Source organism: Zootoca vivipara, chromosome Z2 (assembly GCF_965207765.1).
Source record: "Zootoca vivipara chromosome Z2, rZooViv2.hap1.1, whole genome shotgun sequence".
Classification (NCBI taxonomy): domain Eukaryota; kingdom Metazoa; phylum Chordata; class Lepidosauria; order Squamata; family Lacertidae; genus Zootoca; species Zootoca vivipara.
Window position 1 is genome coordinate 34713014 of NC_142585.1, and position 24148 is coordinate 34737161.

The 24148-nt window shown below is 48.0% G+C and overlaps 1 protein-coding gene across 30 annotated transcripts in view; it reads right to left on the reverse strand.

Annotated features, from left to right (window-relative positions):
• FNBP1 (formin binding protein 1) overlaps positions 1–24148 on the reverse strand; it is a 121314-nt gene that overhangs the window by 52812 nt on the left and 44354 nt on the right. For all 30 annotated transcript variants that reach the window (XR_015948759.1, XR_015948758.1, XM_088665294.1 and 27 more), the window contains exons 3-4: positions 16411–16467; positions 15706–15853 (exon numbers count right to left, since the gene is read on the reverse strand). Coding sequence is in view for 28 of the 30 variants with exons in the window: in XM_088665294.1 (XP_088521420.1) it covers positions 15706–15853; positions 16411–16467 (205 nt within the window). In the remaining 2 variants the exon portion in view is untranslated. The remainder of the gene's footprint in view (positions 1–15705; positions 15854–16410; positions 16468–24148) is intronic.

Here is a 24148-nt window from a genome sequence, read left to right on the forward strand (position 1 = left end):
AAAAGACATTCTGAATATGAATTCCTCTTCTCTGGAGCTGCTTCACTGTCACATTAACCTGTGGGATATTTTAATACCAGCTAAGCAGATAAAAGTAAGGCAGCTTACACCGCCCGCAACTCCTGGGGGGATTGCAATACACGCTCACTTGCTCTCCTCCAGGGCTAACGTTTCTTCCAAAGCACACTGAGGCTCGGGGACCTGTTCTAGATAGACCCGGAATGGGAAAGAGAAATATACATATTTATTTACCTGGACGTTGCCTGGTTGACAATCATAGAAATGCAAGAGACCCCAATGATAATCTAGTCCAACCCCCTGCAATGCAGGAATCACATTATTTATAAATGTGGAATTAATGGGTTGCATCCGGTGCTAGCCCTATTCAGATCTACAGAATTTAATGGGTGTGACTAACTTAGCCCTGTTAGAGTAGACCCATTGGAACTAATAGGCTTAAGCTAGTCATGCCCATTGAATTCAATGGGTCTACTCTGAGTAGGTCTAGTATTGGATACAACTCCCCCCCCTTTTAAAGTTGAGTTTAATTTGTAATATTTTATTTCCTGATGTTTAGGAGGATATTCCCTTTAGCTGATTACTATGTTAAATTAAGTGAGATATCCCTTGTGTTGGTTCCATTATGGGGTGGATGTGATGCTTGCTTTCACTATAAAAAGGATGTTCTATTGGTGGCCATCATTGCTTCTTGCAGGAGCGAATTCCACAGTTCGCTATGCACTGTGTGAAGAATGGCTTCCATTTATCTGTCCTGTTTTATAACAGTAAAGGTACAGAAAGGTAAAGGGACCCCTGACCATTAGGTCCAGTCGTGACCGACTCTGGGGTTGCGGCGCTCATCTTGAGTTATTGTCCAAGGGAGCTATTGTCCAATACAGCTTCCAGGTCATGTGGCCAGCATGACAAAGCCGCTTCTGGCGAACCACAGCAGTGCACGGAAACACCGTTTACCTTCCCGCTGTATCGGTATCTATTTATCTACTTGCACTTTGACGTGCTTTCGAACTGCTAGGTTGGCAGAAGCAGGGACCGAGCAATGGGAGCTCACCCCATTGCGGGAATTTGAACTGCCGACCTTCTGATCAGCAAGCCCTAGGCTCTGTGGTTTAACCCACAGCGCTGCCTGCGTTCCGTTTGTTTTATAACAGTAGGCAATGACTAGAGAAAGCTGGAGCATCATATTGTGACAGGGGTACTGGTAGGAACCAGGCTGCACCTGGTGCTACTACTATAGAAAGGTCTCAGCTCCAGCTTGTTCTTGGCTGGAGCAACTTAGAATCGCAGCGTTGAAAGGACCCCAAGAGTTACTCAGTCCAACCCCCTGCGATGCACAGCTAAAAAAACTCTGGCAGATAGTCACCCAACCTCCGTGGAAAAATCTCCAACAGAGTCCACCAGCTTCAGAGGCTATTTGTTCCATTGTGGAACAGCACTAAATTCTTCCTGATGTTTAGTTGGAACCTTCTTCCTTCTCATTTGAATCCATTGGTTCAGGTCCTACCCTCTGGAGCAGCAGGGGGGGGGGGGGAGCTTGCTCTGCCTTCCAAGTGGCAGCCCCTCAGATATATATCAGTTGGCTGCAAGTCTTGGAAGACCAGCTTCCTGCCTTGCAGACCTTTTCCCACCTGGCCTGGCCTGGCGGGCCCCCGAATGACTCCAGCTAGAAAAGCTGAGGCTGCTGAACAGACTCATGGGCTGGGGTAAGGGGCTTTTGTTGGGAGGGCTATTGCTATTATTGCTATTATTTATTTTAGATCTTATTATGATTCATGTGGAAATTGTTGGATTTGGTTGTATATTTGTATGTTTTATTTATGACAACTTTTAAGAGTTTTTTTCATGTTGTAAGCCACCTTGAACATGCTGAAAGGCAGCATAAAAATAAAATGTTGCATGGATGTACTGTATTTAAGATGGCTATCACATCTCCTCTCAGTTTCCTCCTTTCCAGCCTGAACATACCCAGCTCCTGCAACCGTTCCTCATAAGGCTTGGTTTCTATACCCTTGATCATCTTGGCTTCCCTCCTCCATCCAGCTTGTCAATATCCTTCTTAAAGAAGCATATTTAGAGCTTGGTATTCCCCAAAACACAGCCTCAGATCCAGCCCAACCTCATTCCACCTTGCCTTGTATCCAGCTTCCAAACCTGACCTCCCAAAAATGTTACTGGGAGCAACGAGGGCAGAATACTGGACGAACCATCCCAGAGGCCTTTGCTTCTGTTTTGTTTTACTTAATTTCCTGGATATCAAACCTTCCAGGCAACTGTGGGGAGTGGGGGAGCCAGCAACTTCACATTTTCCACAGCTAAAATAGCTGTCTGGCCAAAACAAAAGATATTTTAATTCAGTGTGATCTGCAATTCTCATTTTTCCAGGTTGCGAAATACGTAAGAGACAAGAGATTAATCCCAGTCTGGGCACAGAGAAAGTCTTCTCTGGGGCCGCACAGAAAAGCTTTTAAAAAACAGTATCATAAGAATGGTGCAACAAGGTACTAAAACCAAAGATTAGTGGGGGATGAAACTAAACTGCTATTATTTCGAGCACTTGGAAAGGAATAAAGGGTACAAATCCCCCCCCCCAGGATGGTGCAAAGTCCATCCTACTCGATCCAGGTTCCCAAACTGCCCTGGCCGAGGGTACACCCGAATCTACCTGGATCCAGTCCTGAAATCATTCACTGGCAAGGCTAATGCTTAATCAGGGTTTTTAAACTCCTAATTAATGTGATTGGGAAGGCGAAGGAGATGCTGTGCCTCCACCTCCCTGGACACCTGCAGGATTGAACCCTCTGCTCACCAGCTGGTGATCCAATCCTGCTGGGTGCTGCCTCACCAGGGCGCTCCCTGTGGTGAGCTGGTGAGTGGAGGGGTCAATCCTGATCAGTTTTGAGTGCACCCACATTTCTCTGCTGGAAACAGGTGTGCTCAGCACAAGCTTCTACTTCAGGCATCCCCAAACTTCGGCCCTCCAGATGTTTTGGACTACAATTCCCATCTTCCCCGACCACTGGTCCTGTTAGCTAGGGATTATGGGAGTTGTAGGCCAAAACATCTGGAAGGCTGCAGTTTGGGGATGACTGTTCTACTTCCTCCCAAGATAGCATAAGAAGAGCCTTCTGGATCAGGCCAGTGACCCATCTAGCCCAACATCCTGTTCTCACAGATGCCCCAATGGAAACCCACAAGCAGGACCTGAGTGAAAGAGCAACCCTTTCCCCTCCTGTTGTTTCCAGAAACTCATATTCAGAAGCATTTCTCCTCTAACAATGAAGGGAGAGCATAGCCACCATGGTTAGTTGCCATGGATAGCCTTCTCCACCTCCATGAATTTGCCCAATCCTTCTTTAAAGCCAACCAAGTTGTTGGCTTTAACTGTGTCCTTTCGGAGTTCCACAGTTTAACTCTGAACTGTGTGAAGAATCCTTCCTTTTATGTGAACTGAAATCTTCCAACCTCCACCTTCGTGGATTCTAGTCCATGAGTTCTTGCATTATGAAGGAGAAGATATTTTCTCTTTCCACCTCTTCCATGCCTTGCACCATACAGTGGTACCTCTGGTTATGAACTTAATTCGTTCTGGAGGTCCGTTCTTAACCTGAGGTACCACTTTAGCTAATGGGGGCCTCCCGCTGCCACTGCGCCACCACCACATGATTTCTCTTCTCATCCTGAGGTAAAGTTCTTAACCCAAGGTACTACTTCCGGGTTAGCAGAGTCTGTAACCCGAAGTATTTGTAACCCGAGGTGTTTGTAATCCGAGGTACCACTGTAATGCCCAATAACGGTTCTGCAGTGGGTTTTCAAAAGACTTGGCTAAAGCCTAGATCTCTGCAAACTGGCCCGAGTTTGGGCTTTGGCCTTCAGCCAAATCTGGTGCACAGCCCTAATTTCTTCACTCGTGAGGCTTCAAGACAAACAGGGCATTTAAAAGGAATTTATTTTAACTGCATCAAGCATCCTCTTCAAGGGATGAATCTATTTTATGCCTCAAATGCAGAGGAACCCGACAGATACCCAAGATCCTTGCTAAATATTCAGAGAGATTTCTTCAGTTGAGTCACTGTAAAGTGCGTTTGTGTGTCTGTTTTTAAAATCAGTTGGTAAGCAACTAATGTGTTTGCTGCTCACAATGGCAGATTTTGGAAACTTGACATCAGCTCTCTCCATATCAACATAGTCCAAAACACTGAGTGTGTCAGACTTTGAAGATCCCCAGCGGAAAGTCCTGGTTGGACACACACCTACCTCTCGATCTTATACTTTCCAGTTTCTTTCTATCTGTAAAGTGGGGCAATATGACTACTGCCATAGAGCAAAAGCACTTTTCCAACCAGAACAGTTCCTTCTGGAGCACATTCTGGACGCCACGTGTCAATCAGAGGCAGAAGTGGCCAGAGCAGTAAATATAATTTTTACCTCTGCGCAATAGGCTCATTTCTTCACACCTCTCTCTATCCTCTAACCAGTCAAACCATCACGACAAGGGATAATCATTTAAAGTTTCCACTAGGTAGCATATGATCATTTGAAAGGAAGTGTGGTTTGAGTGTTGCATTTGGACCAGAGAGACTAGGGCTGGGCAGTATCAGCTTTTCAACATCGCGGTGTATCACCAGCCAAACATCACGGTCTGGGGATATACCACGAAGTTGAAAAGACAAGCTGCATTGGCCTCAGCCTGTGAGGTACCAGGTGAAATTGCTGCAGCTCTCACTGTGGGAGCTGAGGCGGTTTCACCCCAGTGCCTAGTGGCCTGGGACAAGGTGGCTTGTTTGTACAGCTCAGCTGGGGCGCGACAGGGCTCCTGATCCCCAGCTGAGCCATCTCCGGTGTGTCTCTCTCCCCCCCCCCCCGAGCGGGAGCCAATGCCAGGCTGGGGGATCCTTTAACTGCTCAGCTGAGGGGAGTGGCAACCACACACCCCTCAGCCGGGCAGAGTGGGATGGAGGAAGTCGCTAGCAGAGGGACTCAGGAGCGGTGGTTCGTTTCACCAGCCAACATTGCGGTCTGCTCCTCATACCAGTTCTGGGCGATATATTGATATATCTCCCAGGCCTAAGAGTTACCTTGGTTGAAATCCTCACTCAGCCATGAAGCTCACTAGGTAGCTTTAGACTGTACACTCTCCACCTCACCAACTTCTAAGAGTTGTTGTGAAGAATAAAATAGAGTGCGAGGAACTATGTCCATCACACTGAGCTCCTTAGAGGAGGGAAATAATAATTCTGATTTTGGTAGTCTTGGTGAGGATCAAACAAAAACTATATCAGTGTAGCTCTCCTCTTGATCACTAGAAAAATTACACAGCTCACCAGAAACTTGGGTTGATTGTTTTAAATTTGGAAGCCAGGAAGCAAAGTTCTACATTCTATACGTGCGGAATCGCAATGTACACCCAAACTTTGTACATCATGTTCAGGACCAGCAGACCACACACATAGAGAGAAAAAACATAAGATGAGCCTCTTTTATCGGGCCACTGGCCGATCTAGTCCAGCTTCCTGTTCTGGCCAACCAGATGCCCCAATGGGAAGCTTGCAAGCAGGACTCGAGCACAAGAGGACTCTACCCTCCTGTGGTTTCCAGCACTTGGTAATTCAGAAGCATGGCTGCCTCTGACTATGGAGGCAAAGCGTAGCCATTGTGGCAAGTAGCTATTGATAACCATCTTCTCCATGAATCTGTTCAATGCTCATTTAAAGCCATTCCAATTAGTGGCCATCATTGTCTTCCATAGCTTAATTGCACTGGGTGAATGAGTCCTTTCTTTCATCTATCTGTCCTGAATCTCCCAACATTCAACTTCATTGAATGCCCATGAGTTCAAGTGCTATAACAGAGGAATAAAAACTTTTCTCCGTCCACTTTCTCCACGCCATGCATGATTTCATAAACTTCTATCATGTCGCCTCTTATTCACCTTTTCTCCAAACTGAAAAGCCCCAAAAGTCTTTAAGTGGAGGCTTGACAGCCATCTGTCAGGAATGCTTTGATGGTGTTTCCTGCTTGGCAGGGGGTTGGACTGGATGGCCCTTGTGGTCTCTTCCAACTCTATGATTCTAAATGCTGCAACCCTTCCTCACGGCGCCCCTTTCTGATCTCCATGATATTCTTTTCAGTAAGGCAATCAGAGAAGGCCCTCTGTCCTTCTTTGCACCCACAAGGAAGCCACTCCAAACTCAATGTCTCACAAAAGGAAAACAGCTGCCAGCATGACATCAGCTGAGCTCTCTCTGCGTGTGCAAAACACAATGACTCACGTTGCAATCCCAACGATGGAACCGCCTTGGACAGGAGCAGATGTTTTAACAAATCAAAACATAAAGCACTGCAATAGATAGATCCCAGAACAAGCCAGGGGGTGGGGGGTTGAGGGTGAGGCAGGACTGAGCAGCTTGCGCTGCTGTATTGAGCAAGGATCATGTGAAATATTTTGCTCATGAAAGCTCCCATTAAAAAAAAATGAAAATGAAAAAGCCTCATTTGTATTGAAGAAACAATTGGTTAATTGTCCCCACAAGGCACTGTTTGGATTTACTAGTCAACAGAGGAATAATCTTGGCTGGAGCTGGAGCAAACACTTTGGCTGATTACTTATGGACATTTCCTGCAAACCTCTTTGAAAATCAAAATGAAAAACAAAATTAAGGAAAGCACCCCTGCATTTTCCAGTCAATGGGTCATGACCGTCAATTTCAGTTTCTGATCGTTTGTCTGTTAATCTTAAATGCAGCAGCTCTCCATATCTCCACATTGGATTGCAATCAAAAACTTTTAACCAGGTGCCTCAAACTTAGCAGGGATGGTGCCTGGCTGACTTCCAGTGGGAGGGAGATCCACAGAGTCAGGCCCGTGACACTGAAGGGCATGCTTTATCGTTGGCACAAGTTACGCTTCTGGCCCAAGAGGGGCCACTAATAGTTGCTTCACTAAGTGAGCCCATTGAGCAACTCGGGACGTACAGGGCAAGGCAGCCCTGAAGATAATATGCAGCAGCACTCATGGAAATGTGGATACCAAGATGTGACGAAAATAAGAACCCTGCCAGATCAGGCCAGTGGTCCACCAAGTCCATCGCCCTCTTCTAACTATCGCCAACCAGGTGCCCATTATGGAAAAGCCAGTAGCAGGATTCAAGCACAAGAGCACTCTCTCCTCCCACAGTTTCCAGTTTTCTTAACTCAGAAGCAATACTGTCTCTAACCATGGAGGCAGAGCATAGACGTCGTGGCTGGTAGCCATGTCATATAGGCAAAGAACAGCTATCAGGGGACAGCAATGACATCAGACCACCCCTCTACACACATACACAAGCTGAGGTTCATTTAAGCCTACTCTTCATCAGTCACATCTATAATTCTCCCTATTTTTGGATCAAAGCCCTTCACGCAACAGTGCAAAAGGGATCATAGGTACAAGGTTGTCAGAACAATCCCTGCATGCAAAGGGGTGGGATGGGGAGACACTTTTCTCCACAGACACTTGCTCATCATGTAATGGATTCGCTGGGACTTGAGCCAGGTAAGAAATAACCTTCACCATGTTTCTGCTTCCTCTGCAGCAACAGCAGACAGATGAATAGATCTAATGCTCTGGTCCATCTGAAGAGGGTCTTTCACTTTCAAACTGTTAGCCACAGGTAATATGACTTGGCCACTGGATCAGGTCAAAAAGGTCCCATCTAGTCCAGCATCCTGTTCTCACAGTGGCCAACTAGATGCCTTGAAGAGGAAGCCAGCAAGCAGGACATGGGCTCAACAGCAATGCTCTCCTCACTTGTTATTATGAATAATAATGATGATGATGATGATGAAATCTTAAATGTGTCCCAACACAAGAGTTTTTGGAATTGCTGGTATGATTTTAAAAATGACAATTTTCTGCATTCCTGTCCCATTCTCTCAACTGGTCCGGCAAGAAAGAAACCTGTCAGAACAATAATCCAGGCAGGCCTCAGACGTCAGAGGGAAGAAGCTAATGGCGCAGATCTCCCCCACCCCCACCCCCACCCCAGCTGTGGGCCTGTGCTGAATTCCACGTTATTGTCTTCAAGAAAGGCCCCTTTGATTTAAGTCGTTTGACTGTTTCCAGTCAGATGAGGCCTCGACACAATGTTCAATGGCACGTTTTCTATCGGTTGCTCTGTTGTTAATAACCCAACGCTGTTTATGTCAGCGGGGTCACACTTGGGACATGTTTAAAATGTTATACTGGGCCATGTGCTGTAGTCAAGGTGGAATTCGGACCACTGGGATGGGCATTCTAGAACCAGGGGTGGGTTAGCCTGAGCTTAATTTCAGGCGGGCCGAGGCCTAGTTTCAGGTAGGCGACAAGGAGAGAAAAATCAGGTGTGGATGGAGAGAGAAAGGGGGGTTGGAAAGAGTGCAAGAGAGAAAAGAGGCTGCCCCACCCACTTTTCAAATCTGCCCCACCCACTTTTCAAATCTGCCCCACCCACTTTTCAAATCTGCCCCACCCACTTTTTATCTGGCTCCACCCACATGCATCTCTCATGGACATGATATTAAGTGCTCACAGCGCCACGGTCTGAAGCCAAATCAGTCATATTCAGAGTAGCCCGGCTGAAAGTAGTGGACTTGAGTCCCTGACTTTCAACTTCCTCTTTGTTGGATACAACCCCATGTGAGGAAAAGCAGGAGAGATTAGCCTGTTATCATGAAATTCCTAAGGTGGATTCCTGAGCCACAAAGCAAGAGATTCAACAATCCACCCACTCAATAGATATACTAGTGATGAACAAAGGCATCACACTCAAATTTGAAATGTCACAAGGTGGGTGGTACTGTTTTGATTCAATCAGAGATTCTAGTCCTCATGGAGGTGATCTAGGCTCCATTGCCTTTCCTCCGGGGCTATCTGGGATGTATTTTTTTCTGCTGAAAATCTGTGTTTCTCAAGGGTGCCATCTAGGCTGCAATCAAAGTCCAGCTCCTTGACTTGAGCAATCCACCAGGCCCTATGAAATATACTCGGAGTCAAGAGTGAATTTCATGCCCTTTATTCAGCTCATAGTCATCAAGGAGGAGAAGAGAAGACGAATGGCTCTTTTCCCAAAACCATCTGCTTATATACATTATTTACACAATGGGCCTTGCGTGATTGGCTACTTCAGGGCTACACCTGTGGGCCAATTATATTGTGGATTGACTTCTGCCTGCAGCCTGATTGGCTGCTCCTACAGGCCAATCAGGTAGCAGATTCACTTCTGCCAGCCGCCTGATTGGCTGCTCCAGCAGGCCAATCAGGTTGCGGATTCACTTCCACCTGGAGTTGGATTGGGTAGCTCCCGCTGATTCTGAATCCTATTGTTCTAGGATTCAGCTCAGTACATAACACCCCTCCCCTCTAAGTTCCAGTCCTGCCCGGGAAGTTGCATTCGTAGTCCCCAAGGTCTGCTGGCCGCCTCCGTGTGCGTTGTGGCCTGGGGTGTTCCTTGGTCAGGGGTTCTGGTTCTGGCTCGTGTTCCGAGGCTGCTGGCTGTGCCGGGGCTGTCTGGTCTGGCGCCACTGAACCACTAGGTTGTAGCTCTGGTTCCGGTGTCCTTCCAGCCTCGGGGCGCCCCTCTGTGCCTACTGCTTCTGCTTCCCCTGCCCACCCCTCTCGCTCTACAAGCCTCACTGCCCTGCTGTCCCCTTGGGACCCCTCTGTCCCGCTCTCCTCCCGGGTTCCTCCTGGGAATCGTCGCCGTAGCTGGTCGCAGTGGCGGCGCCAACATTGCCCCCCTTCCGTTAGTACCTCGTACGACACGGGATCGGTCACCTTGGTGACTGTGGCGGGTACCCATGCTGGGCCTGCCCCCAAATTCTTTGCATACACTGGGTCCTGGGCCACAAATGTCCGGGGGTTCCTGCCTTTCCCCACCACTACCTCATCCTGAGCTCTGTCGGGGTGAAGTCGGTCCAGTCTAGTTGCAAGGCGCCGGCCCATTAGTAATTCAGCTGGGCTCCGGCCCGTCGTTGTGCTTGGGGTGCTGTGCTGTGCTAGAAGAAATGCGGCAAGGCGGTATTCCCAGTCCCCTTGTGTCATGCGGCTGAGGCTGTCCTTGGTGGTCCGCACCATGCGCTCCGCTTGGCCATTGGTGGCAGGGTGGAATGGTGCTGAGCGGATGTGGCGGATGGCGTTCTGCGCTGTGAAGGTCTGGAACTCCTCTGACGTGAATGCGGTTCCATTGTCCGAGACGAGGGTGTCAGGGAGCCCGTGGGTCGCAAACAGCTTACGTAGTACCCGGATGGCTGCCGCCGTAGAAGTGGATGGTACCAGTGCAACCTCCAGCCATTTGGTGTAGGAATCCACCACTATGAAGAATGTTTTTCCCTGGAAGGGGCCAGCGAAGTCCACGTGCAAGCGTGACCATGGATGTCGGGCGGACTCCCAGGGCTGGACTGGGGCCCTTGGGGGATCCGGGCGGGATTCTTGGCAGGTCTGGCAGTGTTGGACCCAGGCCTCTATCTCTCTGTCAATCCCCGGCCACCACACATAACTCCTGGCAAGGGCCTTCATCCTCACTACCCCTGGGTGTGTCTCGTGTAGGGCTGTGAGGACCCTTTTGCGGAGGGGCTGGGGAACAACAACCCTGCTTCCCCATAACAGGCACCCCTTGTGGGCCGACAGTTCATGTTTGCGGTTTGTGTAGCCAGCGAATTCTGGCCCGGGGCTGCTGCTGGGCCATCCTCGCCACACCCAGTCCAGGACCCGGGAGATGACCCTATCTTTTGTGGAATGGTGCGCAACTTCTTGTGCCTGAATAGGTCGGTCGGGAAGCAGCTCCAGGGTCATAACCTCTTGCGCAGGCGCTGGGTCGGGGCCTGTTTCTGGTAGTGGTAGCCTGCTGAGGGCGTCTGCGTGGCCCATCGCCTTCCCAGGGCGGTGGATTAGTGCATACTGGTAGCCGGCAAGGAATATTGACCACCTGAGGACACGTGGAGACAACACTTGGGGGGTCTGCTTCTCAGGGGCAAACAGGCCAAGCAACGGCTTGTGGTCAGTCACTATGGTAAAGGGCCGCCCGTACAAGAAATCATGGAATTTTTTTACGCCCTTCACGATTGCCAGACCCTCCTTGTCAATCTGTGAGTAGTTTCGTTCGGCTGCAGCAAGCGTCTGGGAGAAGTATGCCACCGGCACCTCTCTTCCATCCGGGAGTTGGTGTCCCAGGACAGCGCCGATGCCATAGGGAGAGGCGTCGCATGCCAGCACCACTGGCAGCCTCTCGTCGAAGTGTGCTAAGACCGAGTTCGAGACGAGCAAGTCCTTGACTGCCTGGAATGCGGCCCTTTGTCGCTGGCCCCACACCCAAGGGGCCCTTTTATCTAGGAGTCTGTGTAGGGGCTCCGCTACCGCTGCCTTATGGGGAAGGAAGGCATGGTAAAAGTTCAATAGTCCCAAGAATGACTGAAGTTCGGGCTTGCTCTTGGGCGCTGGGGCCTCACAAATGGCCCGTACCTTGTCACCGGTTGGATGGACCCCTTCTGCGTCCACCTTAAATCCCAGAAAGTCCACCTGCGGCACTCCCAGTAAACACTTTTCCCGCTTCACCTTGAGGCCCGCCGTCTGGAAACGGTGCAGGACGGAGCGGAGGCGGTCCTCAAATTCCTCTGGTGTGGGCCCGGCGATCAGTACATCATCGAAGAAGGGGGTGACGCCAGGAATCCCTTTAAGGAGAGAGTCCATTAGATTCTGGAATATGCCTGGTGCCACGCTAACGCCAAATTGCAGCCGCTTTACTCTGAATGCCCCTCTGTGCGTCACAATCGTCTGAGCCTCTGCTGTGGCTTCGTCCACAGGCAACTGTTGATACGCTTGGGCCAAGTCCAGTTTGCCAAAGATTTTTGACCCAGCCAGGGTGGCGAGGACATGGCTGACCACTGGCACTGGGTATGCATGGGCCGTGAGAGCCTTGTTTATGGTGCATTTGTAGTCTGCACAGATGCGGACCGAACCGTTAGGCTTGACGGGTGTGACAATTGGAGTTTCCCAGGGGGCGTTGGGCACCGGCTCCAGCACTCCTTGCTCCACGAGCCGGTCCAATTCCTCGTCTATGCGGGGTTTCAGGGCGAACGGGACCCGGCGGGCCTTGTGCCTGATGGGTCGTACAGCGGGGTCTAGCTGTAGGGCAATGGGGGGTCCTGTATATCGTCCCAATGCCCCATCGAAAACCCCTGGAAACTCTTTGCATATGGCGTCCACGTCCACTTGTAAGCTAGTGCGGTTCACCCCGGTAACGGCTAGCCCCAGAGGTCCAAACCATGCCAGTCCCAGTAAGCTAACGTAGGGGCCCTTAACTACCAGCAAGTCCAATTGTTGCTTTCGCCCTTGATATTGCACCCTGAAGGTCCCCACCCCCATAGTAGGGACCTTACGTTTCTGGAAGTCCCGGAGGGTGAATGGGGCCGGCCTTAGTTTGGGACCCCCATTAGGGCACAGTTCCCTTAATGTTCGGGCCGAGATTATGGATAGAGTTGAACCCGTGTCCAGCTCCATGCGGCATGGGGCTCCCTCTATCTGTACCTCTATATAAATTTTCTCTGTGCTGGGATGGGGCAACTGGAATACCTGGTAGTCCGTGATCTCCGTCGAGTTGCCTTGGTGCATGGTGCCGTGTGACCTGGGGCTCCTGGGTCGGTCATCTGATGCTTGTCGACGGGTGAGTCGAGCCCGACACACACGGGCGATGTGTCCCAATTTTCTGCACTGCCTGCACTCTGCGTTGCGGAAACGACAGGTCCTCCTCTCGTGGTTCTCCCCGCAGCTTGCACAGTTCCCTCCTTCTCGTCGAGGCTGCTGTGGTGTGTGTGCTGCTTGAGTGCGCCGCTGTACTCGGTGTACTTCCTCCCTGTCAGATTCGGATTCGTCGGTGAGGTCTTCGTGGTAGACCCTCGGTTGGGATGGCGGGGCCGGTCGTGCCTCTTGCGTTGACCTCTCGGCGGCTTCGGTTGCCAGGGCTTCCTCCAGAGCAATCTGGAACGTGAGGTCTTTTTTGGCGTAGAGGCGTCGTTGCAACATCTCGTCCCTCAGGCCACCGACGAGGCGGTCACGAAGCATGTTCTCCAATTCTGAGAAGTTGCATAACCGGGCGGCTTGGCGGAGGGAGGTCACAAACCCAGTTATGGTTTCCCCCGGGGCTTGCCGCTTTGCGTAGAAGGCATTTCGGCAAGCTACCACCGAGGGCTGTGGTGAGAAGTGCTCCTTCAGCCGTTCCATTATTGTTTTGTAAGAGACGGTAGCGACATCTCTAGGTGCAAGGAGAGCCCGGGCGATTTCAAACGTCTCCTCTCCACAGACGCTGAAGAATGTCGCCCTCTTCATGGCATCGTTGGTGACTTCTTTCGCTTGCAGGAGGAAGTTGAAACGGGCGGCGTACCCTTCCCAGTCTCCTGATGCTGGTTTGAATGGCGAGAAGCTGCTGTCGGTTGCCATTCTGGGTTCCTTGGGTCCTGGAGCTGAAGCCTGGATGCACGGTGCGATGCAGCGGTGCAGCAGGTGGCGGTGCTGCGGTGTAGTGCGTGGTGGCGGTCAGCTCAGCAGGATCCCACCTTCGTCGCCAGTGAAATATACTCGGAGTCAAGAGTGAATTTCATGCCCTTTATTCAGCTCATAGTCATCAAGGAGGAGAAGAGAAGACGAATGGCTCTTTTCCCAAAACCATCTGCTTATATACATTATTTACACAATGGGCCTTGCGTGATTGGCTACTTCAGGGCTACACCTGTGGGCCAATTATATTGTGGATTGACTTCTGCCTGCAGCCTGATTGGCTGCTCCTACAGGCCAATCAGGTAGCAGATTCACTTCTGCCAGCCGCCTGATTGGCTGCTCCAGCAGGCCAATCAGGTTGCGGATTCACTTCCACCTGGAGTTGGATTGGGTAGCTCCCGCTGATTCTGAATCCTATTGTTCTAGGATTCAGCTCAGTACATAACACCCTATAAAGGCAAGGTTTGGGACCAGAAGCTTCAGTCTCAGCAACTTGTCTTGCTGCAATAGGTTCCTGGAAGACTAAAGCTTGTTTCCTTTGGAACTTGCCTGCCTGCCTGAGATCACACTATTTGCCTCTAGCCCCCCCAAACCTCTAGTCTTAGTCTAGCCCAGAAGAGGCAAAGGCGTGGCCCTTCAGATGTTGCTAGTTTGGGGATGTCTGAACTAAATGATCCATGGGTGACCCTTCCAACTACACAATTCTATGATTCAAAAAAATGTGGACTTTGCAAGGTATCGTTGATGGGCAAATACTGGAATCCAAGTCAGCTAAGAATCCGATTTCTTGGATTGTTACCGGCTGCCAGCCACTGTTTACTTAAGAGAGAGTATGTGTGTCATATTGCATTACATAGCGGATTTGGTTTATTATTTCAGCCTGTAATCATCCCTTTTACCCTACCGCGAGCTAATTGCACGTCTACATGGAGGAGGAGGGAAAAGAAAGAAAGGAGAGGCAGGAGAATCCTGCCTGGAAACCTGAAACCACTCATTGCCTCAACCCCCCTCTGATCCAGATCATAACCAAAAGCCTCTGTCTCCCACGGCGCCCTCAAGGCGTGAGCCACTGCATTATTTATGCCTTACAGCAAAGGAACAACTGAGAGCCTATGTCACAAAAGGGCTGCAGCAGGGTGGGGCGGGGCGGGGGGGGGGGAAGAATTGGAAGAGCAGAGAGAGCACGGCTTGCTTTAGCATTCACCAGCTCGAGTGCCACAGCCAAAGCCAGGCGAGGCAAGTCCTTTACAGCCTTTAAGCATCCTTGTAAAACCAGCTGCTGCTGCTGCTGTGGGCACCAGCCGCCAGAGTATGCAGCCTTGCGCCAAGTCACAGAGCTGGTTCCATCTAGCCTCTCTCTCTGTCTCTGCGCCCCCCCCCCCAACTGTGTGTGTGTGTGTGTGCCACCCCCCTCTCTCTGTGCACTACACTCCCTTTCTCTCTCTCATACATGACACGAAAGAGGGAGAAATTCCTCAGTCGTCCCAGTGAGTAACAGCGGGACCCCAGCTTCTAGAGGGCCACAGAAAACCAGACCTGGCTTCAATCAGGAGCCTTACATCAAGTGAGGATACAGGGTTTTTGTTATGTACTGAGCTGAATCCAAGAACAATAGGATCCAGAATGCAGTAGTCTGATTTGTCCGCAGGAGCCACCCAATCCAGCTCCAGGTGGAAGTGAATCAGCAACCTGATTGGCCTGCAGGAGCAGCCAATCAGGCTGCTGGCAGAAGTGAATCCGCAACCTGATTGGCCTACAGGTGCAGCCCTGAAGTAGCCAATCACGCAAGGCCCATTGTGTAAATAATGTATATAAGCAGACGTTTTGGGGAAAGAGCCATTCCTTCTCTTCTTCTCCTTTTGCTACTACAAGCTTAATAAAGAGCAGGAAATTCACTCTCGACTCCGAGTATATTTCAGTTTTCTTGTTACCTGTCCTAGGCCTACATGACAGGAAGGGATATCATTCTGAATCAGGGGCAGGGATCGGCTTTGGCCTTCTGCCAGCTGTTGGGACTGCCATCAGCTCCAGCAAGCATGAGCAATGGTCACGGATGGCTGTAGCTGTAGTTCAGTGGAATCCACTGGTTCCCTGCACCTGCTCTTAAGTACATATATCAGGAAGCAAGGATCTGCAAACAAATTGAGGGGACTGGGGTAGAGATTTGAAGAAAACGGAACCTACCATTTTCCTCTCCTGTTTCAACTCCTGGACGTAGCGGGCCAGTTCGGCAGTGATCTGGGAGGTCATGTTCTCCGAAACAACCTCATGCTGTCCTGCGTAGTCGTTCATCTCATTCAAAGTGGCTAAGAAGGCCTGGCAGGATGAATACCTAAAAAAACAAAACAATGCAAGGCGAACCACTCATTTAAAAGGAGAGGAGGAAAAAATTTTTAAAAGGCACATTGCCCTTTATCCCGTGGAGATAATCAAGTTCTCCAGAGTTCTCCGCAAAGACAACGGCCGGTGTGAACTGTAAAGGATATTTATAAATGGGGTTGGGTTGTGGGGAATCTACAGTTCAGTAGGCAGAACATTGAACTCTGCAGACAGAAGGTCCCAGATTCAGTAACTGGCACATTTCCCAGAGCTGGAGAAGGAAAGACATATCTCTGAGAACTTGGGATATGGTCCACTGAGGCACCGTTGGGGAAGAGCGGGCCAATGGAGTGACCCAACGTAAGGCAGAATTTAGATAGAACCTTTTTTCAGCCCAAGGGCTACATTGCCGTCTGGGCAACATTCCGGGAGCTGCATGCCAAGGTTGGGCGGGGCCATAACAGAAAGTGGGTGGGCAAATTAATGTAATTGAATACTGATTTGCCGGTATCTATCACCAGCTGCTCCCTAGAAAGAGGCTGAACATGCACATGTTCGTTGGAAACTTACTTGTACTCATCTTCTTCTTTGGAGTTCTTTTTGGGTTGGTATTTCTTTGAAAGATTCCTAAAATAATAATTAAAAAAAGAAGCAAAATAAATAAAAACGATATTTGCGATCGCCAGTGAATTTTCTACCCGCCAGCTGTACCCAATGAAGCTCTACTTTAAGCCACTGAAATTAACGTGCTTAAGTCTGTCATGCCAATCAATCCCAATAGGTCTACTCTGAGTGAGTCTAACTTAAGTGTTATAAATATTTTGTAAGGAGGCAAAAAACCTTCAGTTCTTTATCAGGTTTATTCTGCTGCCCTTCAACTTTTCTGAGGACACTCTATATAGGGTGCATTCAGATGTTGCAAATATTGCATTAATTTTCCTGATTATCCCATTTTCTGTCCTATTTTCTAATGTTCCTTTGACACTGCAGTAACTGTTTCATTACAGAATGGTGCCACATCACACTAAATTTCATTTACACACTGGTGGGCGTAGCGTGACACAGCGACAGACGTCACTTAACAACGCCACTGCTCCCCTGCCCTTCTGCAGATGTCAGCTTCTGTCCCCCCATAAGTCTACCTCCCCCCCCCCACAAAAAGGGAAGGAAAGAACAGTATTGCTGTTGACTCCTGCAATTTTCTGGGTTAAGGGGACAGCAAACAGATACACACCCCAAAATGAACATGGAAATGATCACCAAATTCCGCTGTATTCCACTAGATTTCTGGAGGCGGAGTTTACATTGTGAGAAAGCCTAGATATACAGTCATACCTTGACTCCCGAACGCCTTGGGAGTCAAACATTCCGGCTCCCGAACGATCAAAAACCGGAAGCAAGTGTTCCGGTTTTCGAACTTTTTTGGGAAGCCGAACGTCTGACGTGGCTTCCGCTATTGTTTCCAGCGTACCTGCACAATCGGGAACCAATCGGAAGCTGTACCTTGGTTTCCATACATTTTGGAAGTCAAACAGACTTCTGGAATGGATTCCGTTTGACTTCCGAGGTACGACTGTAATGCGGAAATTAACAGTTAGGGAAATGTTGGGGGTATGGAATAAACTGCTGCGTAGTCATGGCACAATTTGCAAGGATGGGCAAACCTGTCAGCATGTGGTGGTGTGGTTAGAGTGTTGGCAGAACCTGGAAAACCCAGGTTCTAGCTCCTACTCAGCCATGAAGCTCACTAGGTGATTTTGGGTCAAGTTGCTGTCTCTGAGCCTAACCTACCTCACAGGGTTGTTGGGGGTATCAAAGGAGGAGGGAGAGACTCTTTATACCTCCTTGAACTCCTTGGATATAAATAAAATAAATTTTGTTTACTCTCTGTTTCTCATTTTTTCCAATTTAAAACTTCTTTGCGACCTTGCTACATCATTAGTACACATTTCTCCTAATGTATATGCATCTTTCTTTTATTTTTGCACACACATTTTCCCCATTTTAATGCATTTTGTACGTTATTATGCTCCCACATAATATACACATTTTTGTACACTTTTTTTTGTTGGAGAACAACATTGAAAAACTCAGAGAAAGATTACAGTGTTTTAGTTTGGAAATCATTGCAGGAAGTCCAGTTTTTGTAGGCTTGCATTAAATTGAAAAATCACCCAAATTTCTCTTCCCCCCCCCATCCCTGAATACAAAAGCACACAAGAAGCGACAACAAAAGCTAAAACTTGCAGCCAAATCTCAGCACAGAGATTCGCCTTCTAAGTTACAGGAGCTTTCTCCCACTTCTCTCTTACTTTCCCAGAAACTGATGCAAACCTTATAAATATGCAAACCGGATAGCTCATAAATAAGGCTCTCTTTTCACAAGACTCTAAAAGGAGAACCTGAATGACAGCAGAGGCCAAAGGAGAATTTATCGTGCAGTTTAGTACAAAATAAAATAAAATGTTGCATTGTTGTGTTTTACTTTCACAAGTCTGTTTTATACCCAACCTGCAGCAAGTCAATACCATTATTATTTTTTTGCATTGCTTCCTTCTTTCTAAATCTCTTGTATTCTTTATATTTCCCCTTTTGCAATAGGATTTCTGATATCCAAACAAAATCACAGGTTTTTCAACTGAAGAGAATTTTGTTTCAAACACACTCCCCCCTCGCCCCCCCCCCGGGCTCTGTAACTTGTAGCAAAATCGCAGCAAATGAATTCGGGAAAAATCCAACTGATTTCCACAGATGCATTTTTTTTAATTGAACCCAATTCAACCTTCTTCCGTTTCGAACATTTGGAGGAGTGGATGGGCAAAATACTGCAGACCAAAATATAACTAAAAGTACACCACTTAAGAATTTGAAACTAAGGTACAAAATCAGAGGAGGAAGACACAGTTGTAATTCCACCTGCCACGTGATTTTAACTTGCAACTTTTGAATTACTTTTTCAGATGTATAAGTTTTGCCAATTTGGAATACTGTAAAAAGTAAGATACAGAAGAAAAAAATGTGCAGCTTTCAGTGTTTTACATAATGTTTTGCCTTTTCCTCTGTCTAGCAAAACAAATAACATAGAAATAATTAATATAATATAATATAATATAATATAATATAATATAATATAATATAATATAAAGCAGAATGTTATCCTTATGGATATCTGTCCATTTTAGGCTCCCAATTTTCCAGTTTAGTTCCAGTCAACATTTCCACATTGGTTTCTAATTTATTTACTTATTTCAAAGAAGGTCTCGTAAAAATTCATCCGCCTGAATCTTAGTATGAATTTCTCCTAATAAATACATTTGTATGCCACTTTTCCTAATGTACACTTCCAGAAGAAGAAGAAGAAGAATTCCCCACCCACCCAGCTGGGTTGCCGCAGCCACTCTGGGCAGCTTCCAACACATATAAAAACATAATAAAACTGGATCCTGCTACCAAATACATTAGTCCCTTTAGGGAAGGGTGTTCAACTGGTTCTGCCCCACAGGTCAAAGCAATTTCTCCCAATATAATACACCTTAGTATGCCACTTTAACTAATTATATGCAATTATATGTGCACACTTTACATGCATCTTAGCACACATTGCTTGGCTGGAGTACCACCTTGCAAAATGTGGAGAAGTGTAAAGGGGGTGGGGTGGGGTGGGGCTGCAGCTCAGTGCCAGAGCCTTGTGTTAAGAAGGTCCCAGGTTCAATTCCCAATGGCATCTCCAGGTAGGGCTGTCTGAAACTCTGAAGTGTCACTGCCAGTCAGGGCTTAAAACAGCTAGATGGACCACTGGCTCGTTACTTAAATCAGTGCTTTCTTTAGAATCCTCAGGACTGGAATCTCATTTTAGTTTGAATGCAGAAGTACCATACCTTGATGGTACAAGCTTCTCCTTTGTATGCAGGAGGATGCCCATGTTCAATGCCCTGTCTCCGTGTAGGGCTAGGAGAGATTCCTGTCTGAAACCATGGAAAGGCACTGCCAGTCAGCGTAGACAATACTGAGCTAGATGGACCAACGGTTTGACTCAGTATAAGGTAGCCTCCTATATTCCTATGCGAATCTCAAGGATATGGCTGTATTTCACTCCATGTACAGTCAAACCTCGGTTTACTTCTACCTCTGTTTGCGACCGCTTCGGTGAGCGACCGCTGCGGACCCGGAAGTGTTTACGTCCGGGTTCCGCGGCGTCAGATGCACAGATGTGATATGCGCAGCTCGCGCAGAAGCGCTCTATCGGTGCACGCGCAGAAGCGTACCGTCGGGGGGTGACCGCTTCAGTGAGCGACCACCTCCGCGGAACGGATTGCGGTCACAAACCGAGGTACCACTGTATTGTTTTGGACCAGGGGTTACCAAACTAAGGCCTGGGGGCCGAATGCGGCCCAATCTCCTTCTAAATCTGGCCCGCGGATGGTCTGGGAATCAGCATGTTTTTACATGAGTAGAATGTGTCCTTTTATTCAAAATGCATCTCTGGGTTAGTGTGGGGCATAGGAATTTGTTCATATTTTTTTAAAAAATATATAGTCCGGCCCCTCCACAAGGTCTGAAGGACAGTGGACCGCCCCCCTGCTGAAAAGGTTTGCTGACCCCTGTTTTGGACAGTGCAAATTATAAGCAGGTTCGCCTTTAAATGAAAACCAAATTTAATTTATCCCCCATCCCTAGTTATCCTCAAAAACAGAAGTCATGCAAACTTGTGCCACTCACGTAAATTTATAGAGGCTGCAGGAATCTGCAATCCCAAATGCAGAATCGTTATTCTTTTGGTGTATGGATCGTTGCGGGTCCCATTTATGTTCCCTACCCCATCTCTGTCTGTCCCATGCAGATGTATGCCACCCTACCCCATCCTTCTTCACCAGCATCTTGTCCCTGATGAAATCTGCCTCTGCCTCCCTCCCTCCCTCCCTCCAACTGAGTTTGGAGCAGCTGCATCTGAGATGCTGGGCTAACATGGTCTTGTCCCCCCCACCCCCACCCCCTTCAGGGATTTCAAGGCCTGCATGGCCGATGTTCTGCTTGGCTGATTCTCCTCATTCTCGCCAGATCACTCCGGAAAGAAGTTGGATATGCCTGAGAATTCTCCTGGAGCGCAGAGAGAATGCCAGTGAGATGGGTACCCAAATCAGGAATGCACAAAAACACACGCGCACGTCTCCCTTCTGATGCCCAGGAGATGCCTTGGAAACACATTTTCATCTGTTTATTATCTGGCCACTGTCATGCTGAAGGTATGAAGCAGGAGAGAAATCCTATTTCCTTTGCATTTTAATGAGAAGCTAACAGATCTGCGCTTTTCAAACTGACCTGCGAACCAAAACACAATGATACTTCAAAATCCGCCCTGCACTGAATTTTGTAGTGTGGTTCTCCAGACAAACGAGGCGTACAAAATATGTTACATTAGGGAAGAGCTTGCCTTAAAAAGGATTTATTTATTGCACTTATAGATCATATTTTTCTCCAAGGAGCTCAAGGTGATGTGCATGGTTCTCTTCCCCACCCCTGCCCTCATTTAATCCCCACAAAGACCATGCAGGGCTGAGACTGGTCCAAGGTCATTCTGTGAGCTTCATGGCCAAGTGAGGATTTGAACCCTGGCCTCCCTGGATCCAGTCCAACACTCTAACCACTACACCAAACTGACTCTCCATTTATTTATATTGTATTTGTATCCCATATCCAAGGAACCCAACGTGGCAAACACAATTATCTGCCCTCTCACTTTTAATCCTGAAAACAACCCTGCGAGGTAGGTTGGACTGAAAGGCAGTGACTGGTCACACCCAGTGAGCTTCATGGATGAGTGGAGGATTTGAAACCTGGTCCTTCTCAGGTCCTAGTCCGACATCGTAACCGCTACACAACACTGCCTCTTGCCTAAGCAATCATATGCAATGTTGGTGTATATTGGTCAAAGATGTGCGTACAAGGATGTATTTATTAAGAGAAATTCATACACTAAGATGCTGTGGAATCTTCACATGGATTTTTTGCAAATTGCTGGAGACACATGCAGAACTGAATTTCAGTAGGGGTGGGGGGTGGAGGAGTGAGATACTGGGGGAAATTGAAATTTACAGGTTTGTCCACCCCTAGCCGGAAAGGAACGCTTCCCTCAAAATTGGCCACATGCTGAGACAGATGAAGAGAACCTGCAATTTCTGCATTACAGGGGGTTGGACTGGATGACCCCTTGGGTCCCTCCCAGCTCTATGATTCCAGGACCAGCTTAATCCGACCTCCTGCTTCCAATATATGCCTCTGGAAAGCCAACAAACAAGACCAGAAATCTCCTCTCCTGTTCCTTTTTTCTGTACCTGTTGGATAGATGTATACAACTGGTGAAAATGGAGGTTCTGGCTGACTATTATGGGCCATAAGGCAGGAGTGAGCAGGAAAATATTGCAGCGTATTCTCACTTATTAAACAGAAGTGCTCCTGATCAGGGTTCCAGCCAGCCAGCTAGCTAGCTATGTCTTCTTCTAGGAGACTCCAAGCCATCCTGCCTTACCAAAAGTCAACATTCCATGTTGCTTTTCGACAGGGTGCCCCCTTAAATGTTAATTATTTTTTAAATGTACTCCTGCAAACCTTGTTGGTCCTCTTATTCTCTCGGTGGTCCCAGGTTCAGTCCCCCTTTCTACCGTACCAGCACTCTTCACCTGTGATCACTGTTAGGCATTCACAGCTCTAAACCTTCAGGAATTCATCTCGTCCAATAAATATGTAACACATTTGCTTTCACCTTGTTCCCAACAAGCAAGGAGACCAAGCTGTGCTTTATGGTGCTCCTTGCTAAATGGGGACATCGAAAGTTGGAAGAACAGCAAGGTCATCCCCCTGAACAGAGGCACCTGAGCCTAACGATGAAACATATAACGGCAGAGATTTCAGCTGCAAGGTGACAGCTGTGTCTAAATATGGCTCCCCGCCTCCTGAATTTCTGTCCAGTTTTATATCCGTTATAGACCACAACAGACCGGGTATACAGTAAAGATATTATTATTATTATTAGTAGTAGCAGCAGCAGCAGCAGCAGCAGCAGCAGCAGCAACAGCAGTAAAATGCAATGGTAATAATATTAATAGCACATTCCCAGCCCTTTTTGGAGAGGCCAGGGATTGAACTTGTAGCCGTCTGTATGCATAGCATATGCTCTGCTACAGAGCAACAGCCCTATCCCCCTAGAAATAAAGTTAAGATTCTAGACCTCATGGGTCTGACTTAAGCTAAATCACTTGAATCTGACCGCTGGGACCATCTACCTCAGTATCATTGACTGCAGTGGATCTGCAGGACTTCAGACTGCCCGGGGGGGGGGGCTTCATCCAGACCTAACTTATTGGACATGCTGGGAGCAGAACCCGAGGCTTTCTGCGTGCAAAGCATGCACTTCATCACTGCACCAGAGTCCCTTCCTAAGCGGGCAAGAACCCTGAGGGGCGCTCTTTCTAAGAGGTGAAACTATACTGCAACTTTTTTGTTGCAGTTTCAACACTGCTCTCCACTAACGCTGAGCTGCAGGACTTTCCTCAGTCAGATGCACCTCGAACAGAAAAGACTGGTTACTACTTTCTCCTTTGCCTCAAACAGAGGAGATTAGGAGGCGTGTGAGAAAGATTAGCCTTGGGATTAAAGTTACCAACAACAACAACAAAAACCCTCAAAAATAATTTTTGGGTTCCGAAACTGCTTTTAAAAAGCCCCACAAGATTTATAACAGTAAGCCTGGCTTGGAGAGGATAGCTGCTGCACATAAGAGACTGAGATCAGTGGAAATTGGTGCATTTGGAAAAACAGAGACGGCTGCCTCACCAACCTGTCTGCCGTCAGCCAGCTTCCACCCACCTGCCTTTCTTACTTACAGCTACATTTACCTTCCTCTCATAGTGTTGCCCATTGTACAACTGAGCAGGAAGGAGGGTGGAGGGACAAAACAGGAATGAGTTGGCTCTGGCTCCCGACTGGGCTCCCTGCCTTCTGCCCAAGTCTCAATGGACACCAGTCACCAGCAGTCAAGAGGGCTGCATTGGCTGTAGCACAGGAATAACTTTGTTAGATCACACAAAAGGGCATCCCGTACCCATGGGATGAGGACCCTTTGCCCCACAGTATTCTGCTCATTTATCTGTTTGTTTCACTTATAAAAAAGATTTATATGCTGCTGTTCATTTATAAACACACACAAACACAGAGAGCATTTTACTACAATTAAACACAAAGCCATATGCTAAAATCTACTGTATATAAAAGAAGTTGAAACCAGAAATCAGCTAACTATTGTGGAAAGATG